We start from the raw sequence: 22,329 nt of genomic DNA on the forward strand, positions 1-22,329 counted from the left end.
TATAACGTGACTCTAATGAGCTCTGCTCCAACTGCCCCCAAAGACACCGAGCACTTGTCTAACTGACATTGAACTCGTGGCGGGTCTGAAAATGGTTAGGCAACACAACCTGGCCAAAGGGTTAAAGCCAGCCTGCCCAGGCAAGTGCGAAGCATTGTGCAGAGTTGTTTGAAAGAAGTGCAGCTAACTATTGAAGACATAGAACCCGGAAGTTATGTAAGTGCTTTCTTGAGCTTTGTCAGCCTGAAAAGTTTTAGCATAAAATTATATTTTGTATTGAATTAATACTGCTTTGTTTTAGTGTTGTTTGGTGCTTTCAGTAGCAAGCTTTCATGTGCTTTCACATGCTTATAAAATTGCCTCTTAGCTAGCAACTGATATTAAGAAGAATATGCTACAAATGAGCTTAATACTTTAGCTTTCCTTAGCTTCAATAATTTTCTCAGCTGCTTTTAATGAGCTTTCACTTATTATTATGAATGCACTTATTAGCAACTCTTATGTTTCTCAGCAATTTATCATTAAAGTACTTCTACTTCTTTTATTTCCTGATTTCAAATCAAAGGTACTTGAAATTCCATAAAATCTTTATGCATAACTCACTGTCAGAGCTGAAATGGAAGCTAATTAAAGCTTAGCTACAATTAACTACTTAGTTCTTAGTTAAGTACCACAAATATCCACAGAGTAAACAAAAAAACTATAAATCAAATTCAAAATTGGAATTCTATGCACAGAAAGCTTCAAATATTTTTTATTGCTTGTATTAGTAGTTCGAGTGGTTTTGGCCCGTTTGTTGAAGCCATTTTAATAGCAATGTGCAAACGCTTTGTAATTTGTGTATGCTAACGTATAATTTCATAAATATTTGCTACTAACTCTTGCCACTTGTTGACTCAAATAAAAAACTTAAAGGCGGCATTTAAAAAGCCACAAAATAAAGACAGAGAGAGAGAGAGAGAGAGAGAGAGAAGCAACAAACTGCGCTTAATTGCAATAATTCATTGCGAAGCGAATGCGAAACACAAATTAAAACGAAAGCCATAAAAAGCTAATAAAGTACTCGACACAACAAAGAGGGAGAGAGAAAGAGAGACAAGATGAAGCGAAGCAACTAAATGAAATAAAGAGTTAAACAAACGTAAACAGCTGTTGAAGCTGAGAAATTCTTGAGAAATGCGATTAAAAAATAAAACTAAAAAACTAAAAAAAAATATAAAAATGTAAAAACAAAAGCGCGTCATTAAGTGTCGAGGGTTCTCAAAGAAGAAGAACGCGAAACAGCAGAAAAAATAAAGAGAAAAGGGGTAAGCAAAAGGAAAAAGACAGAAAAAGCAAAGGAAGTGCGCACAAAACACGCAACAAAAAGCCAAGTTTAAAGCTAAAATGAAGGCAGGGCAAGCAGGCAAAAGAGGCAGCTGCCGTTGCGGTATTTAGCCTTTCTACGCACCAGCCATGGGGTATACTGACTTTGTTAATTAGTATGTAATATACCCTTATATTGAGTAGTCAACCACAACTTTTTAAAAACTTGTCAAGTTTCCCAATTGATAAAACTAGTGGGAAAACTAGCAGCGGGAAAGATTGGGATAACTTCGCTGTCAACTCAAAAAATTATATCGAAATCGATATCGAATCGATAAGCAGTCAAATATCCATTTAACATAAATCTCTTTTGACTGCATTCACTGCAGACAATGCTTAGCTCGCTTCCCTAGCTCAAGATGATCTTTTTTGCAGGGTATTCAAGCATCGTTCTCAACATTCATTCTTAATAACTTTTCGAAACACTTCTTTCTTTGCTGCTGCCAGGTTTCTACCGACTGTGGGCAGGTGTGTCAAAAGTGGTTTGCAGGAAGGTAACAACAACAACATCAACAACAACTTGTTCTCATCATGCGAAAGTCAGAAGCAGCTCGATTTGTATTTCAGCATTTTTCATGGCTTCGGCGTTTTTGCCAAATGAAATTGAAAATAAGTTTTCGATGGAGCAAGTTTTACTTTCACAGAGCAAGCGAGAGGGAGAGAGACAACGAGAGAGGGAAAGAGACACACGCATACGGGCAGCAGCGGAACTTTCCTGGGCCAATTCGTAGGGCTTTGTAACGTAGCCAAAAAGTTAAGTGGCAAACGCTTTTTGAATATTTGGTCAGCTTCCTCATGGGCAAAGTGCAAAAATTTAATGAAATTAAATAAATTTTGATAGTTGTTGCAAGTAGACGTTGTTGTAAGTTGTTGTTGTTGCAGTTGAATGTCGCATATTTAGTTACAAATGACGACAATTTTTGTTGGCCATATTAAATGGTAAATAATTTATGCAAATGTTGCAAGCAGCAGTGCTTGCAACACAGACTGGTGGCACCCACAACCAAAAAGTTAACGGTACTTGTCAGTTAATGAAACCCGCCCGCTGGCTCAAGGAAACATTTTAGCTACGGCTCTTTGGTCTCCTCTTTGTCTGTTCGCCTTGACTTGGCCAAATGAACTTTCACTTTTTTTGCTTGTGTTGCATGTTGCAATACTCCAGCTGGCTGGCTGCCTGCCTGCCTGTCTGCCTGAAAGCTTACTCTTCTGCTTCTTCTTCTGCTGCTTCCACTTCTTTGGCAGCTCCTGATTGTGTGCCATCAATTATGTAAATTTTGTTCACTTTTTCATTTGGCTAATAAGTTTACAACGAGCCAAACTAATTGACAGCTACTGTGCACTGTGCACTGTGCCGACCACGCCCACAAATCGTCCATAGACAATAGATGTTGATTTGATAATAATAAACACAACATTCACATTGTTGCAACTCTTGTTTTTCTGATAGGAAATGACAACAGGAAGTTTTTATCAGCAAATAGCTTTGCTTTGTTTCCTATCTGATTTATAAGCTGGCCAAGAGAAACACAGAAAAATTAAATAATATTAAAATCTTTCGTGAGTCAGATTAATATCTAAATAAGATTCCAAGAATTTATAGATTAACAAAATACAATAAACTAAGCCTCAGAGTACAGTGAACTGAAATTTCCATTTAAGCAAAATTCTCACAAATTTTGGCGACACCCAAAGATATATCTATAAATTTCTAGTACCTCAACATGCTGGAACTATTATATAATACCCTAGACCTAACACACGTGTCTCTTGTTTGATTTTCAAGTTCACTTTGATTTCGAGTAAATTTCATTAGAGCTCATGTACTGGGCTTGTCTTATCTTCCATCAAACGTGTACACAAATGGACAAGAGTTCAGATATAGACATAAATAACATAAAATAAAGCAAACAATTTTCGATACTTATCGATTTCGCAAATAAAGACATAAAAACAACAACAACAACGGCCAAAAATAGGCTTAAAATATTCGCAGAAAACAGTGAAAACCACATTTGGAATGAAGCGTGTTGCGCTTCAGCGAATAGCAAATATTTTTGAGGAAGCTATGAACTTGAAATGAAATAAATATGTAAAGAAGAAGCAGAACAGAATATATATATAGAAAGAGAGGGAGAAAGAGAGAGAGAGAGAGGTAAAAGAAATATAACAATAACTCAAAGCCAGTTGGAAACGAGACACATTCCAAGACAATTTGTCATGCTTGTGGCAGCAGCAGCTAGAAGGGGCAGAAAGAGAGAGACAGAGAGAGAGATAAAGTGGTGCAGCTCCAAGTTAAGCATATGCATTTTTAACTTACCAAAGGTGCAAACAAACAAACAAAGCAAATGACCAAATAATTAGAGAACTCTAAGAAGAGCGACAGCGGAAAGAGGCGAAGCGTTGGGATGGGGGAGTTGGGTTAACAATTTGTGACCACAAAAAGTTGTTTGACCTCTTGACTGACTGACTGAATGACGATTGAACGAATGCAGCACATAAAATTGTTAAGCGGCTGCATTTAAAAATAATTTCAGCTGCCAATAAAAGTGGATAACAACAACAACAGCAACAGCTCGTCTAATAGGGCTCGAAACGAGTTTGTGCGGCACGGAGTGCTAGAAAATTGTGTCACGTTGTTGCTGCCACAGACGCAGTTGCAGCGAGCTACATAGATAGATCCCTAAGCCCCATAGTCCCCCCACCACCTCATGCCACGGCATGCCAATGCATAATGTGCGTGTGCCCAGCTTGACTTGGACATTTGATTTATTATAAAGCGAGACAGAGAGCGAGAGAGAGAGAGAGATAACTGCAGCTAACTGATTTTGTGTGCGTACAATGGGCCAAGAATTTCAAGAGAGCTGAAGAGAAAGAAGAAGAAGAAGCTTGGCAAAGCAGTTAGAACGGTTCACAGTTAATTACAGCAAATTGTCAAACGGAAACGACGAGTGCGACGTGTTTAAATGTCACTTCCTAAGCTTAAAGCTAATGTTAAGGCTATTGTCAAAGTAAGTGTCAAAATGATAATTGCAAAGGCTGTGGGATTGGGGTCAACAAGAGCAGAACTCTCGATATATATAAAGATAAATATAACATATATATATAGAGAAATATGCTAATGCTGCACAGATTGAGGAAACGTAACAAAAGAAAGAGAGCGACAGAGAGAGAGAGGTAAAGAGGACGCAACTGCATTCACAATATGCATAAAACGGTAGCACTTAAGCATCACAATAGCTCTGTGGAGCATGTGGCACTCCAAAAAGTTGTATAAATTATGCAGCTTACAGATGAAAGTGTTTCTTGAATAAAAAAGTCCATGAAAAATGGAAGACAGAGAAATAAAACCAAATTAGGTTAGAAGATATCAAATGAAAGATAGTGTAAATTATTCATTAGCAAGACGAGATTATAACAGCTCAAGTTTTTATTATGAGTTAAGATTCAAAAAGTTTTTGAAATTAAAAAGAAGTTTTGGAGACTGACTTAAAGCAACCACAAACTAAGTAAAGGAATGGAACTAGTTCGTCTCGTCTTTAGGCAGCTAATGATAAATGCAACGAACTCTTAAGACAAACTAGTTCCATTCCTTGAGGTAGGTATGTCTAGCCATAAGACGAGCTAGTTCCATGCCTTAAGGTAGTTTATAGTTAAAAAAACCCTGTGTAAAATTTGAGCTACAGCTAAATTTATAGTACGAATCAAATATTGTATTATATTTCAAATCGACTCGAATCTCAAATATTTAAAAAACAAACTAAATTAATTAAAATTTATACAATTTTAAATGAAAAATCAGGCTAAGTAATCGAGCCTTAAACACAGGTAGTTAATTCGTAAACCGCAAAATGAACCACAAATTCATTTGCTTGCTGATCTTAAATGCAGATATTGTATTCTTTTACTATATAAACATATATTTATATATATATTTTTTGTTTTATGACCTCCACGACGCCTCCTTAAATGCTGCATTCAAATTTCTTAATGCCAACTGCAAGTGTATAAATGCACTTAAAATATATTTACGACCCATTCAGAAAGAAAAAAAGAAAGAAAAAACGTGACCAAATATTTTTAGCTGACAACTTTTATGGTCAAAGCCATATAATAACATAAGCTGCATCTACCTGTTAAATATCTTGTCATTTTGATAGATCTGCCTGGCTGCTGTATATGTGAGTCTAAATTTGTAAATTTATAGATATAGAATTTGATAGATATATCTGGATATCTAGATATGTATTTATAACAGCTCGCTGTTTAGCCCAGTTCACAGGTTTCCGTCTTCGATCTCTCTTCTCGCGCTTGCAACTCATCTGCTTGGACATTTTGTGGTTATTTTTAATGCAGGCGACATGAATTCTTACAAAATATCACACACACAACAAATTAGTGGAGCAACTGTGTGTGTGTGTGTTGTTGGTGTGTGAGTGCGTGACTAATATTTTGATTGCACTGGGCCAAAAAACTTGGCCACGATGCAAGGCTTGTGCAATCGAAAAAGGCAACAACAATAAATGACAACAACAACAAATGACAACAACAACAAATGACAACAACAACAAATGACAACAACAACAAATGACAACAACAACAAATGACAACAATCTTAAGGCCTGCTAATCAACGTAATAATAAAGGCAAAGCAAAAATTGGTTTCACATTTATTTCACTTTTTTCTTTTTGGCAGTGTTTGAAAAAACTTTTGGGTAAATGACCTACATTTCAGTCCCCCCCGCCTCCCCCATGCTTCCCCCTCTGCTTTCCCAATTTTCAATTTTTATGTGTGACAGTTTTCACATTTCTAAATTGGAATATTTGTAGAATGTTTTCCCCTGTTATTTTTAGCAAATAGCTGTTTTGTTTTGTTCTCTTTTTAGATAGTTTCCTATGACGAAATCGCAGCGCATTAATCATACGCAGTGTGAACACAGCTAAAGAAGAGCAAGAATCAAAGTTGAAATAAAATAGAATACGAAACTAATGAAATTTAAATAAATATCATCAATGCTGCCTCAGTATTCGACTGCAGCTGCAACTGAAACCCGAATATCGGAATTTCTTTATAATTTGCTGACCTAATGAGCCAGCTGATGCCGCAGCCAGCATCAGTTTCTATATCATTTATAAATCTAATGCGTCTCTTCTCTTATTCTTCTTCTCCTGCTACTTTTTGAGCGTGTTTTCACTTTAAGCCATGATAAATTGCACATGTTTATTGTTGATTGCGGGTTGTTGCCTGCTTGAATGTTGGTCTTTCCAATTCGATTGCATCTTCAGTGAACAGAAGACAAAAATGAAAAACTTGGAAATTTGTTTATATACCCTGTAGCGCATCGAGGGAGTATAATATTTTTGGAGCTCCATGTAACAGTTCAAGCTTGATTTGTTGACATGTCCGTCTGGTCCGGTATCCATATATTCGATCCTTTCACTATCTGTGCAAACTTAGAAATAATCGATAAATATCGATACTAATTAACTAAGCTAGTTAACTAATTCCATCAGAGGCAGCACTACAAATTTGCTACGTATTCGTAAAATACCTACAGCCTAGAAGTTTTAAGGGTTAGCAGCTCACAGACTTTCAATAAAATCGATAAATATCGAATTGTTCACTGCTTTTTAAGATATAACCCATACCATTTAAATCCAAAATCACTAAATCAAATGGATAGACGATGTTTTAAATACATTCCAACATAATGAGCTAATTTAATTTTCTTAAAATCGATAAATATCGATATTTAGTTAAGATATTTTATTCAAAAAACCTTCTACAGCTTAGTCAAACAGCAACAAACTTCTAATGTATATATATTTATTATACTCTAAAGGGCATCAGCTGGTCGATCACTGCTCTGTATTTACTCTTATCAAACAGCAGCATTGCATTTTCAGGCATAAATCAAATGCTGACGACTCATAATGCACGCACACACACAATAAATTTATTGAATTTTATGATAAATATTTAGAGACCGGCCAGACACGACGACCGCAGACTCAACTAGAGACTAGAGCCAGACTTGATGCGATGCGGTGCCAGTTAGCCCGTCCCGCTGGCTTGTCAATGGGCCGTGGTCAATGGTCAGGCGCCTAATGTGACGCGGTGTTAATTTTATGCAGATTTCATGCTCAAATGTTGCAAAGCATTTGATAAATCGCCATGGCATTTGGGTATTTCTTGAACGTTTTTCATTTTCCTCTGACTTTTTGGAGGAGTGCGAAAAATGTGTTGCAATTTGTACCAGTTGCAAGCTTTGGTAGCTGTTGCTGCAACTTGCCAACCTGACAGCTGCCACTTGATTAAAAGTTTATGGCCCAGCTACGTTGGCAAGGTCAAGTTGAGGTTGATTGATTTGAAATGCAATTTTATCGTTAACAAATTCGAAAAGCATACAAAGCTTGACTGAGTATTTAAATGAAGTATATTGTGCCGAGGAGTCTTAAATTATATAGGAGCCAAAGATTGATGGGCTTTTGATTGATAAGAGACACTTAAGCAGCACAAAGACTGGAATTCTTCTCACATCAAATAATGATATATAACGGTAGATAATAACTTTTTAACGGTGTGTATGTGTGTGTGTATACAAAACTGTCTGTCCTGACTGACCTATTGATAATTGTGGTTTATGAAGCTGATTCATGATGATAATTGAGGGTAATGTTTGATGAATAACACACAGCTCGAGTTTCTAATCGTATTTCTAATCTAAAATTGTATTTGATAAGAGTTCCTCAAAATAGTTCATTGATTGGTAATGTAAGGCTACAGTTGAAGCTCTGTATAAATTTGAAACTGAGTTTATTGACTTCAGTTCATTTGATCTAGATTAAGAGACATTCCTCTCTCCCTAATAATACGCCCATCTCTTTGGCGCACAACACAAAGGAGCTAAAGATCTCTGATTGATCTCGGCCTTATTCAACTTCACGATATTTCAATTTGCATGTTTATACAAAATATCATTTCTTACACAGTCCCAAGGTCGCAGCAATTTCACAACGCGGATCAATAAACGCAATGCTCCATTATATTCGCATAATACTCGATACTCGATACTCGACGCTACTCAACGTAATGTAACTGCAAGCGGTAATAATTTTTATTGTTTTGCGTAAAACAGAGAAAAACCGCAAAATCGTTTTGAAATAGCTTCGTTGATTGGCCGAAACCAATTTCAGCTTTTTTCGTCTTTAAGGCAGATGAGTAAGGCACAAGTTTTCGATATTTATCGATTGGAAGTTTAGTTTTGTTTTGGTCGGTTTGACTTAATTGTTTTTACGGTCACTTTTCTTGCCATCAAATTTTTTATTGACCGCACAACCAAACTGCTCTGCGTTTTATGGTACCTTTTCCACAGTATCCAACAGCCGCAGCAACAGCAACAACGTAGCATAATCAACTTTTATTACAACTATTGAAAAAGGCATTTTTACAGGCGATAAAAATCACAGAAAATTTGTTGAAATCCACTGATAAGCCATGAAAGCCGGCAAATGTCGAGTTATCACTTCATTAGCCAAAGCTAAGACGGGCTAAGAGAGAGATAGACTGGCACTGACAGAGAGGAGGAACTCATAAAATGTCTGGCTGGGTGTTAAGAAGTCTTGATGAATTATAATTAACAGCATTAACAACTAGAAATCTTACCAACAGTCATCAACATTTTAGAAAGGCAAAAACTAGATCATAAAACATTTGATGGATTTATTCCATTTATAGACATTGACTTAAGATTATAATAAGATATAGCCACGGGTTACTAAATTATTAGAATATATATTATATATATCTATAAGGTACAAGTCTATATCTGTGGTGTATCAATTATATGATTATGATACATACATCATATCATATCATGAATATATCATTATATCTTCATATCTATGTGCTACATCTATCGTTGTACCTATGGGGTACATATGAAATTTATCTATATATGTCACCCACACTATTGTGTCTAATTAGTACAAACATCTTTTATCTACAAAAGTATTCTTTAAAGATCTTAAGATTTCCGATTTGTAATGTCATTTTCGAAACTAGAATTTTTGCTTAGGGCTAAAGTTTTCGAGCAATCGAGAGAATCGAGAACGATTCTTAACATTGACAAATTACAAGACACAAATATTCTAAGTAGTCGCCGCCGCCCAGCGGGCACTTGACCCATATTTAAAACAAGCACAAGAAAAAGGTACGCAAATGAGCTCAAAAGAAGAAAAAACATATGAATAATAGATGGAGAAGCATATGAATAAGCATAAAGTACATACACATATATTTATATGTTTTATATAAGCAAATTATAAGAAGAAATACTCAAGTTTTTCCAATGTTAAAGAACTAGAAACGAAAGTAAAAGAGGAAGAAAATAGAAAATTGCGTGCAATGCAGATGGAATGGAAAAATCAATAAGCACTAGAAAAACCTTCGTGCTAATAGGTTATTTATTTTTATTTTTTATTTTCACTGTGGCGAATACCCGACATGGATATACCGCATAGAAAGATACTGTTGTTGATATGGCTTGGCTGCTTTGGTAGCGTGCAACAAGCAACAACTGACCTCAATACCATTTAGCAGGGTGTTCAAGCTGTGAACGTAAGGCATCAACTATTGCGAATGGGCGTGGCATATAAGCACTAGCGCTTTCATTATTAGCACATACATACATATGCTGCATATATAATGTCTTAATATATATATATATATAATATATGAAGAAAGAAATGCAAAAAGCAAATTACACACTAATGTGCTTTTGCAAGCGCCTTCATTGTTAGCTAATGAGCCAAAAATAAGAGAAACAAATGAAGTTTGGCTATTTCGCATAGATTAGACTTATGTAAGCCATCAAAGATTTCCCACGCACAATTGACAAGGGCCAAAAAGCCGCTTACAAATTGAAAAAAAAAAACAATAACAACAGCAACGACAACTCTTCGAACCACAAAGTTCGTCATTCAAGTTAATTTGACATAAAGTTCGAGAACCGGAGTTACGAGATTAGAACTCGTCTCACCTTGACTTTGTGTGTACAGCAACAACAAGAACTGTAGGCTAAGTAAGAAACTCAGTTGAAAGATAAGCGCAGCGCAGCACAGATAACGTTAAAAACTAACCAAACAAACTACAAAAATAAAAAGAAAATAAAATGTGCTTCAAATACAGTAGAGCGCAATAATAATGCACACTGCGAATTCTTGTTGGTTTTCTTTCTCTCTCTCTCTCTCTCTCTCGCTTACGTTCTGTTTGGCTTAGTTAGTGTAAGCCAAGTGCTCTTCACTGTTCCTTAGTTCAATGCAGCCCCTCTTCCCACCACACGCTCTCTCTCCTTCTTTCACCTCGTCACTCTTCGCACAATTAAAAAATTGGATTAGCGCTGCAGAAGCCCAGCAAAGCAAAAGAAAATAAAAAAAAATAAGAAGAGTTTGCTTTTGCCTTTGCAGTTGAAGCTAAAGCTGAAGTGTTTCGCCGTTGGCACGTCAGCTGCGCAGTCGGCGTCGCGGCAAACGCCTGGTCACAGATTACGCTGACAGATAATTAAAATTGTAACTACGTTTTGGGCGCAGTGCCTGCTGAAAGTATGCGCATGCGAAAAGAAGAAAAAATGTTATAACCAAAGCAGAATAAATAAATACAACTTTTTTTTTTTAAGTCAAATAACACTATTTTTACTATAAGTCCATTCCTTTCTATTTCTATTCTTTTCAAGAATTTTTAAAAATTTCCCATTTTAAATAATAACAATTTTTCTGCTACGTCGCTACCCCACTCCCACCCAATAAATTTAAAGTATGTATGTATTGTCGCATAAAAAAGACACAAATTATGAGAAAAAGATTTCACTTGTCTCAAATGCCATCAAATTAGTTTTTGTTGCACTTAAAACTTTACTATGTAAATATACTGACTTAACGGACTGTAAACTTATTGCTGTGTCTCGCTCTCTCTCCTTCTGAATCTCCCTTTGCCGCACTCGCACTCTCTTTATAACTAAATAGAAGCACTTTTTAGTGGCAATCACTATGTACGTACTTAGCGTTGAAATGGGGTTTATGCCCTTGTGCCCCCGCCCCTTGCTTAACACTGTTTTTGCTGTCGACTCTCTGCAGTGAGTTCAGTTTGTTGTTTTATTTTTCTTCGCTTTTTTTTGCCATTATAAATTCCACAGCATTATTTGCATATTAAAGTAAATGCTGGAGCTCGTGTGTGCAGCTGGCAGAAGATTTGGTTTAAGAGAGTAGGTACTAAAGAATAGGGGGAAGAGAGGAAGTTTCTTCTGTAGCTCAGTTGGCCATGTGCCTTATAATGCAATTATGTCTAATTGAAAGACTGCGGAATTTGGAGCATTGTTTGCTCTTGTTTAAGTACTTTACCAATTTTCAGGCAATACAACTATATATAATTTACTCTTTGTAGGTTACGAGGCGACGCTTTTACTGCAGTTCCCAGATCGCAGCCCATTTAAGAGCTGTTGCAGATGCAAAACTTTCGCGTCGCATAACAAATTGCCAACACGTTAGAGTGGGAGAGACATATTAAGAGAGGAGGGGGGAACACTGAGTACTCGATCGGACTGTTCCCCTAGGCAAACGGCAATTTCGTTAATGGGTGAAAATAAATAATATTTCTGTGCTCGTAATATGCCAAATCAACGTAAGATTTGCTTCCTTGTACGAGGCTCATAGCCGCTGCTGCTGTTGCTACTTTTTTCTACTTGTAGCCACAACACGAAGAGAAGCAGCAGGAAACACAGACAGAGTGGCCCATCCAAGTCTTATATCGAGATTTATTTGCACAATTCCGGTTTTGGGATTTTCGTTTGGCTTTTTATTTCAATTTTTAGTGCCAACATTTACTCTATGTCTCCTACAAAAGAACGAGCCACATCTGCCCATAGTTAAGGAGCAAGCGAGACAGAGACAGAGACACAAAGAGGGAGAGGTAGAGCTTGCAGGAGTGCATATGATAACAAGGCGAAGCAGTTGACAAAGAGGAAGTGCAGACAAAACAACCAAATCGATGACAGCTGTTTGTTGTTGCATTGCCTCTTCTTTTCAGTTATTTCCCATTATATTTGTTTTTGCTTTCCATGCAGAAGCTTTGACACTGAGACTTTAAGAGGAGCCCACATCGCTCAGCTCTATGAAGACTTTAAAGTTTAAGCACTTCATTTAACTTGATGTTCATTGACACTGACACAGTGACACGCAAAAAATCAATATTAAAAATAAATTGCAATTAAACTATTTGGCTACTAATGTTGTCTATTTAACGCCGTTTGACGAAATAAATATTTGAATTTTTTTTGTTTTGTTATTTTTTTTTCCACAAATAATTACCAATTTGTTTAGCCACTAATGCAGTTTAAATACTTAATAAACGTTGTTGCCAATGGTAGCAACAACAATAACTACACACAAACACATACGCAAACACGAAAACACAGACGAGAGCGCGACGCGCGCAGCTGAGCGACAGCTGGAATATCCGCTAGACTGTTATACACGGGTTCAGCTCTCTCCGAGACGTACGTCCACACAAAGGCGCGTTCGACTAGCAACTGAAACCCACAAATATTGTCGTGCGGCTTGTGGGCCCCACGAAGCGCCAAAATCGTCAAAGCAACAATACACCACGGCGGCATAAGAAGAAGACAGCGCAGCGACAAATGTGCAAGAGATATAAGTGAGAAGCGAGCAAACGTAACGTAACGTACGCGTAAGGTAGCTAAAGGTAGATGACGCCAATGCAAACGTGACGTTAGGCAGCTTGAGGCAGGTTGGAACGCTGTGGTGAATTTTGCATGCTGCGTGTCTCTCAACGATGCGTGTTTAGTGGCAAGGTGAGTTTGCGTTCGCTGCACCTTCTGCAAGACACTATTCTTGTTCTTGTTGTTGTTGCTCTTTTTTAATTGAACGTGCATTGAGACTGCAGCTGATAGGCGAACCCGCACTCGCACTCGCATTCGCATTCGCATTGGCAGCTGCGCTATAAATAGCTGCGCCTCAGAGCTTTGGAGGCGCGTGTGCCACAATTTAGTTTTATCGTTGATTGAGCGTTAGCCTATCATTAGCTGGACATTTTGCTCTTTAAATTGTGTGCGTGTGTGTATGTGAAGTGTTTGAAATGGCAATTGAGTTCTACATTACAGGGGTGGGTGCTTGCATGCTTATGACTTGAATTAAGTGTAGAGATTTTAGATAGGAGTAGAACGAAGGGAAGTATAGAGGGAAATGTGATATGCAAAAAAGTAAATATAAGTGAAATGTTATGAGTATACGCAAGTTTATTTGTATGTATGCATGTTAGCTGAAATTGTCATAAACTCTTAAAAGCCCTAATTAAATATTTGTTTGGAATTACAGCTTAAATGTATATATGACTGTCTTAAACTCTTGCAAAATATTCATAGGAAATTCCCCTGACGTCTTATCGGACAAATTTTAAAACAGTTATTTACCAAATGGGAAATATTTATCATAAATGTAGATATGCAATTGTACAAGTAAGTCTTTTTCTCTTATGCGGGGAAATAAAAAATAGCCTTGAGTCTCAGCACCGAAAGAAGTTCAGGCCAAATGAGTCATCTGCAAGAGCGAGCGAGATAGACAACTACTGCGGTTGATGTCATTGAAAGAGACAATTGCGTATTTACACACGAATTTTTGTTGTTTAGCTTTTGCAAATGGCAGCTGTGCGAACTGAAACAAAATGTCTTTTATAATGTAATTTGGGTATTTGTTTTCACGCATCAATGCCAGCTATCTATTTTTATAGCTGAAATGAATTCACTGACTCAATTAGTGAAGATTCTGTAAGTTGAATGCACTTTCAATTTTATTCATTTTTTTTTATGGTCAAAACAATTGCGCAAGAGCGAAAACAAAGTAAATATTTGCAATCATTATGAGTTTTTCTCTTTTGTTTCGTGCCAAGGCGAAGTTAATGAAGTCGCCGACGCCAACGCTGCCGCCGCTGCCGGCGCTAACCTTTGTCGGCTTTACAGTTAAAGCTCAGTTCGCTACTCTCTGCGCTCTGTGATTACATGCTAATTGCTTTCTGACCCATTTCGCCGAAAAAAAAGAGTTGGTAACTGGAGCAGAAGAAAGAATTCTGTAACCGAATTCGACTTCGACATCCAGTTCGACTTCAAGTTCGAGCTGTTGCCTGCCTGCATATAATTAAGATAATATTTTATACTCTTCCGCATTTTGGGCTGCGCTTTGTGAGTCACAGAGCGAGGGCCACACTTGAGACTTGGCAGCTCGCCGAAGATGAAAGAGATAAGGAATTGGGTGTGCCCTTTGGCATATCACACAGATCGCAGATCATTTAGGCTGTGGAACACATCCGTTAATTGTATAGCAGAACTTACCTGTACCTGGCACACACTAACAGCTAAGTTCTTCGTCATATTGGAGAGTTTTGTGAATAAATTTAGAATATAAATTATATGTTTTCCAGTCCTGTGGTGACTGAAAGTTAGGTTGAGAGGCGACTGTGCCTCTTATTGCTGGCCTCGGGCTCAGACAATGAAATAAGCCATTTAACGAGCAAATGACGGAGTGAATATTTATTTAAGCGGTTTACTGGAAGAACGCTTTTTAACCCTGCTTTTAATTGTTCTTTTTTGAATAATCGAAACAGTTAATTTTATTGGTTTTTCTTATTATATTCACTATTTTTAGTTTTACTTATATGACACCAATTTTTAGCATGTCCTATCAGTACGAGTTAAAACACGAGACTGATCTATATTTTTACAAATCATAGCCTCACCGGCGTAAGTAGAGTTGCTCTTGCCAGGGCTGTTCCTTAACTTGTCTAGCACCCGATAATAAGTGTTGAATAATACCTTATATTAAGTGTTATAAGCTAACTAAGTGTTATAAGTTAACTACCCCCCCCTCAAGTGTAAGGTCGTCCTCGACCGACCCAATTCCAGCGACGACTCCTCGCAAGTGCTTCGCGGACTTCTTTGCGTCGATGATCCACCAAAGAGTGAGGCCAATGCAGATTAAAGCACAGCATATGGCTCCTCTTTCGGAGTGCCGTACAACGACACATCATCAAAGTGCACCATTTCGGTTCCTTGGTCGCATATTAGCAGCGGTGACCAGCGAGTCGGTGCAGGTGTTCTCGAATGAAATCCGCAAGTCGTTCTCATTCACATTCAATACGGAGCAGTATGAGCAGCGTACTGATTCTTCGCTATCGCCGTTCAGCAGGCGCTTACTAAGCTTGCTCTTGCGCCTACGTATGTGGCGTCTGTTGAAGCTGTTGGTGCCCGACGTGGACGTGAGCCTTGGCATCGGATGATGCACACCAAAGTTGTGCAGCTGCAGCGACTTGAGTGTGGCTGGCGCCGTCGATGACTGGCCGTGCACGTGCCCGTGATGGCCGTGATGACTGTGTCCCACCACTCCAGCGATGCTATGAGCCGTTACTGGACGAGTGATGTGTGTAGTCTGTCGGCGCGCTCAGCTGGCGATTGAATTCGGCCTTGCGGCGCGTCAAGTCCGTCAGGCAGTATTTGTTCAGATGGCCGTTGCTGGAGACAGGGCTCTTGGGCGATGATGCCAGATGCTGCGTATAGGCCGAAGGAGTTGCTGCTCACGCTTAGCTTATTGCCGGCGTTGTGCAGCAGATTGTTACAGTTCTTGCCGCTGATCTTGGCCGACTTTTGCCCGTCGTCGGTATCGTGTTGCTGCTGCTGCTAGCCGCCCTGTACTCCTTGTCGTCGCTCTCGCTGCGCACCGATGCTCGATACGCAGGAAATGTCTTCGTCTTGCTCTTCAGCGAGCCGTTCAGCAGTAGCTGCTGTTGCCGTGCGGCAACTGCCGACAATGCCGGCCGCTGCAGTTGACGTGACGCCGCTGCCGATGAGGATGAGGATGAGCCGGCAGCTGTGGAAGGTGCCGACAGAGATGGACAGCGGTTGGAGCAACCTGTGGCTGTGAAACTTCTTGAATTAATGCAGTTGGCGGTGTTTTGGGGATTTCTTGACTTGGTTCTAGTATGGATGAAGAGTCGCTTGGCTCTGCCGCCGCGAAGAACTCGTTAGTTGTTGCTTCTACTGTTGGTGGTGGTGCCGTGAACAAGGGGATTTCCTCAACGATTCCGCTTGTAGATTTGCCTGCTGTGGTTCTGGCTTAGCATCCAACTGTGGTGCGAATAGAGCTGTTGCTGGTCCTTGTGAAAATATGGGCAAACTCTGTGATGTTGGGAATAATGGAACTTCCGAAACAGGTGCAGTTGACGGTGGTGCAAATAGTGTAACCTCCTGATTTTGATTTGAAGAGCTCTTTAGCTCTTCCCTCTGAGTCGGTGACTTAAAAAGGTTGTTGCTTGTATCTGGTGTAAGTCCTTGTGTTGCGTTAGTCGGACTGGAAAAGAGAGGAACCTCCTGAAGTGTATCGGATAGTGCTGGTGCAAAAAGCGATGTAGTTGCTTCGTGAGTCTGAAAGAGGCCCGTCGATGCCTGTGGTGTAAACAGCGATGTTGCTGGCCCAGTTGGGGGTGGTGCAGCCGCAACAGAGGAACTTCCTGGCTTGGCGCTGGTGCAGCTGACGGAGCTGGCGCTGTAAATAGGGCAACTTCTGTAGGCTGTGCTCCAAAAGGATTAAAAATAGCAGCAGGTGCTGCGAAGGGTGCAAAGGGCGTGGCTGTTAAAGCTGTTTGCTGGCCACAGCCTGTTGCGGGCACTGCAGTTTCCTGAGCTGTCAGTGGACTCTTGTAGAGTCTGGTACCCTTCTGCAGGCGGTACGAGGAGTGTGCAGGTCCTGCCGCTGGTGGTGGTGCTGCTACTGCCGCTGGTGGGGGAGTTGCTGCAGCCACTGATGGCGGTGCAAACGTTGGAGTACTCTCGATTAAACCAGGTGCTTGAGCAGCTGTCAGTGGCTGAGGGACAGTGGCTACTTGGGTGACTGTCGGAATCTGAGCGTATGTCGCTGGCGGAGCAGTTGCCCCAGGCTGAGTAAATGTCGGTGGTACCGCGGCTGGCGTTGGCTGAACACCGGTTGATTGCCCAGAAACAGCTGGTGCTGGCGTAAAGAAGTTACCAACAGACGGAGCTGCAGCAACTACGGAAGGATTGATGTAACCACCTACAGTGGGTGGTGCTACAGTGGGCGAAAAATAATCAGCAGCAGCAGGCGGAGCTGCAGGCGTAAAAAAGTTTGCAGGCGGCTGCGGTACGGCAGCGCCGGATGTGCTTATGTCAAAGTAGCCACCAGAATCAGCTGGATTGTAGCTGGCTGGTGGGGGTGGCGCAGGTTCGTTGGTTCTGCCTGTGGCCGATTGCACTAGACCCGAAATATTCTGTAACACGCCAGTGGGCTCTAGACTAGTGAGTGAGAAGAGACCACCGCTCTTGCGTTCCTCTTGAACGGCTGGTGGTGCAGGCTGCTCGAATGCTGCTGCTGCCGCCGCTGCCGATGGCTGTGTGGGATATGGCGGTGCTTGGAAGGGATCAACAGCTGGCACTGGCTGCTGTTGCTGCTCGGAGAGACCTGGTATGGGTGCGTATAGCTTCTTTCTGGCACTAATGCGATAAGTGTTCTGTCCGGCCCCACGTTGGGCGCCAATTATATGGTTTCCAGTCCTGTGGTGACTGAAAGTTAGGTTGAGAGGCGACTGTGCCTCTTATTGCTGGCCTCGGGCTCAGACAATGAAATAAGCCATTTAACGAGCAAATGACGGAGTGAATATTTATTTAAGCGGTTTACTGGAAGAACGCTTTTTAACCCTGCTTTTAATTGTTCTTTTTTGAATAATCGAAACAGTTAATTTTATTGGTTTTTCTTATTATATTCACTATTTTTAGTTTTACTTATATGACACCAATTTTTAGCATGTCCTATCAGTACGAGTTAAAACACGAGACTGATCTATATTTTTACAAATCATAGCCTCACCGGCGTAAGTAGAGTTGCTCTTGCCAGGGCTGTTCCTTAACTTGTCTAGCACCCGATAATAAGTGTTGAATAATACCTTATATTAAGTGTTATAAGCTAACTAAGTGTTATAAGTTAACTTATATATTTGACATGTCACAAAAAAAACAGATTCTAGATCTAACAAAATTTTCGTTTTGTTACAAGTTCTTTGGCATAGCTAATGCACCGCCTTCGCTAGTTAGAGTATTGCTTTGGTAAATAAACACACGCGTGGGCGTCTTTGGCGACGCGCAGTCGATAACGTAACGAGCCGGGCAGGTTGCCAAAATCAAAATTGTTGCAATATGTTGAGGGTGTGTAAACGGGAAAGAGAGAGAGAGAGAGATAGGCATGCCACTTACCCTGCGCTGCTGCGGTTGCTGCCTCTGCTGCTCATAAAAGTTGCTGCTGCTGCCATTCCCTAGCCATTCCACATCGCTACAAGATCAAAAGAGAGACAGAAAGAGGGAGAGCCCAGTCAACCACATGTTGAACGAAATTCACCACACAACAAACAAAAGCAAGCGCTCTCGCGCTCTCTTCGTGCTCTTCGTACTCACCGCTGCATGCGCTTTATAACCGGCAACTGTGCAGTGCTATCGTGAATGCGCACTTGATCCGGCGTTATCTCTTCCAGCAGAAACATATTTTTGCTCGCCAGTGGCAGCGAAGTCGCGTCGCTCTCGGCTGCGCCGCCGCCGCTGTAGAAGAGCGGGCTGAGCGGCCGGCATGCGCCACCCAAAAGCTCATCAATGTTTTGATGACGCGAAATGAAAAGCTTATCGCCCACACGGCACGCGGGCGGCGTGTAAGAGTAGCGCGGCGGCGGCGTTGGCGGTGACTGTGACGCCGACTGCAACTGCAACTGCAACTGCGGCGCTGCCATTTGAACTTTTGACATTGGAATGTTATCGTAGGGCGATGCGCAAAGCTTTCGCTGCTCGATTTGATCCGTTTGCTCTGCCGGCAGCGGACTGGCGCACTGACCTAACGGATTCGGACGCACCGAGTAGGCAAAATCGAAGGAGCTGCTCATCTCACAGGGCTGATTGAGCACCTGAGCATCGACCTGGTCGCCATTTGCTGCCTGCTGCTCCGGCTGCTCTGGCTGCTCCTCCTCCGCCAGCCACCAGGCACGTTCACCTGAGTCCCAGGGCTTGATGATGCGTGGCGGTGGCGTCGGCGGCGGCGTTGGCAGTTTTACTGGCTGCGGCTGTGGCTCCACCTGCTCCTGCTCCTGCCACCAGGCGCGCTCGCCAGACTCCACGCGCTGCACATTGAAGAGCTTCTTAGCAGGTCCTGCTTGCCACCAGGAAGGCGACTTAGCTGCGGATTGGCTGCTTTTGCTGCTGCTGCTGGGCAGCTTCAAGGTCACCTCCACATTGTTGCAATCCTCGTGGTAGCCATTCGATTTGGATTCCGGCTGCTGCTGTTGCTGTTGCTCCTCGTCTAGCCACCAGGCATCCTGCTCGGGTGAGATGCGACTGCGTGGCATGCGCTTCACTTGCTGCTCCTGCTCGCTCTGCTGCTCCTCCTGCTCCATCTCTCTTTCGTGCTCCTCCTTGCTGCTGCTCCATCTGTAGCCTGTCTCTCCCTGCGATAAAGTCGCAGCACTCGCATCCTGCTCGTCATCCAACGCATTCAGCGTTGTCTCTGCCAGCGTATCATCCTCATCGGGGCGCAGCCACCAGGCATGATCCTCGCCCGAATCGATGTGCCTCAGTCTGTAGGGCATGTCGCTGCGATTGTTGTTGTCCAAGGCGGAAGCTGTGTTGATCTGTAAGCTCGTGTCCTGCCACCAGCTGGGCTCCTCTGTGTCCTCCTGCTGCGCCTCGCTGGTCAAGCTTTCCAGTCTGGTAGTCGTTTGGTTGGGACTTGTTGTTGGATTCGTTGTCGTCGTCGTCGTCGTCGTCGACTTTGACGTCGTCGTCGCGGTCGTTGTCGCTGGTTCGTTCGTTTGCGTGTCTAGCAAGAGACTGGCCAAAGCTGGTTGGGATTCCGCCTCGCTGCCAGCGCTCTCGGAGCTTTCGAGGAAGATCGGCTCACTATTTGTGTCTTGCTGACGAGTGGCCAAAAAATTCGATACCTTCGACAGTTTCTGTAGCCGCGACTGCGACTGCGACTGCGACCGATCCACTGCCACCCCCCCATTGGGTGACTCAATCGACGACTTGTTGCTATTTTGGTTGCCCAATGCTAATTCTACGCTCTCGCTCGCACTCTCTTTCGACGGCTGTCCCTCTCTTTGCCTTTCCTTTTCTTTGACTTTGTTTTGGCTGCCATTTGCTGGCGCTTTTTTCTTGTTAGCTTTTTTAGTTGTCTTCGCGCGCTGTTCGCTATCGGACGAGGAGCAAGCAGAGGTGGTTGAACAGCTGGCACTGCTCTCCTTGCTCCCATTGCTGCCATTGCATTTGCTGCTCTCCTTGCTCTCTTTGCTCTCCTTGCTGCTCTCTTTGCTGCTCTCTTTGCTGCTCTCTTTGCTGCTATTACTTTCATTACTTCCATTACTTTGTTTGCTCTCTTTGCTTCTATTGGTCCTATTGCTTCCATTGCATATGCTGCTCTCTTTGCTCCCATTGCTGTCGCTACTTGCATTGCTCTCCTTGCTGCCATTGCATGATTTATGCCCTTTAAGCTGTCGCGCCGCTGTCTTCCCATTGGTCAGCTTGACAGGCTTTGAGGCACTGCAGTCTGATCCTGCACTTGGTGAGCGTTCCACGACTGGCTCCTCTGACTCGCCTCCACTGCTGGGCGTTCTAGACTGCCTCGGTCTATCCGTAGGACCCACATTTAACGAGCTTTTGCGAAAGTCCTTGTTGGGCCAGGGCCATTTGGCTAAGGAGCTGCTCGAGCTGTTGCTGCCGTTGCAGCTCTTGGTGGGCGACTCCGCTTTGGCGGGCACTGCGGGTGGTTTGTTCACAAGATTCTCCACTGAGGATTGGCGAGAATTCAAGCGAACTGCTTTAGGTGGCGATAGCTTGGACTTGCTGGAGGACTTACTGCTGGCCAGGCTCACGGCTCCATTGCTTTTGCTCTCTACGCTGGGCGTGCTTGACTTGGGTGAGCTGCTTGCCTGGGGACTGGCGCTGTAGCGCAGGCTGCTAATGCGATCTCTGTGCGTGCTGTAGCTGGAGCTGATGGAGCTGCTGCCGCCGGCGCTGTAGCGTAAATAGCGTGTGGAGTCATCCAGTCGATCCGATTGTATCTCCTTCTCCAGCGTCTGACGTTTCCTTGTCGACCGCTGTATGGTCTTCTCAATGGTCTTGGCTATGTCTATGCGACGTGTGCGCTGCACTGTGGTGCTGCCAGGTGGCGTCGGTGAGGTGGCTCTCGTAACCACCACCACAGAGACGAACGTTTCCTCTGGCTCCTCCTTTTCCTGCTGCACTTCTTCCTTCTCCTCCTGCTGCTCCTCCTCTTTGCTGTTCAGCTCATCTTCTGTTTCTTTGACTTCTTCCGCTTTTGGCTGCTGCTCCTCCACCTCCTTCTCCCTGCTCGCCTTGCGACTGGCACTCCTCGCATGAAAGTCACTCGTCGTCAAATAGGAGATGGACTTGTCCAGCGTGCTACTGGCTCCACTAAGTCTCGTTGCACTTGGTGCATAGCGACTGTTGTAGCCATTCCTCGAGACGCTGCTCCGATAGGCAGTTCCCCCTAGCTGCGGACTGGGATCCCTTGACTTGGATGTCGCCCGATTCGTGTGCTCCAGTGCCACAGGACTCGGATCCCGCGAACGTCCATACTTGCTAAGCTTTGTGCTGGCTCCCGTGTAGCGTTTGATGGGACTGCTGCGATCGCTGCTGGTGACATCGGGCTTGCTGGGCTCCGTCTTGGCATAGCGACTCACGTAGCTGGTGACGGGCGTCGGAGCAGGCGGATCACGCTTGATCCGATACGTGCCGCCAGAGAACGAGGGCCTGTAGGAGCTGGGCGTGGCCAGCGAAGTGTAGCGCGACGTGGCACCACTGCCCAAGTCCGATCCCAAAGTGTACTGAGAAACGAAAG

The 22,329-nt window shown here is 42.4% G+C and overlaps 1 protein-coding gene across 5 annotated transcripts in view; it reads right to left on the minus strand.

Annotated features, from left to right (window-relative positions):
* Positions 1–22,329, minus strand: part of LOC111592753 (FH1/FH2 domain-containing protein 3) — a 47,944-nt gene that overhangs the window by 18,685 nt on the left and 6,930 nt on the right. For all 5 annotated transcript variants that reach the window (XR_002750988.2, XR_002750987.2, XM_023305151.2 and 2 more), the window contains exons 3-4: positions 18,885–22,315; positions 18,687–18,762 (exon numbers count right to left, since the gene is read on the minus strand). Coding sequence is in view for 3 of the 5 variants with exons in the window: in XM_023305151.2 (XP_023160919.2) it covers positions 18,687–18,762; positions 18,885–22,315 (3,507 nt within the window). In the remaining 2 variants the exon portion in view is untranslated. The remainder of the gene's footprint in view (positions 1–18,686; positions 18,763–18,884; positions 22,316–22,329) is intronic.

This window comes from Drosophila hydei, unplaced genomic scaffold (assembly GCF_003285905.1).
Source record: "Drosophila hydei strain 15085-1641.00,03,60 unplaced genomic scaffold, DhydRS2 tig00008135-arrow-pilon, whole genome shotgun sequence".
Lineage (NCBI taxonomy): Eukaryota > Metazoa > Arthropoda > Insecta > Diptera > Drosophilidae > Drosophila > Drosophila hydei.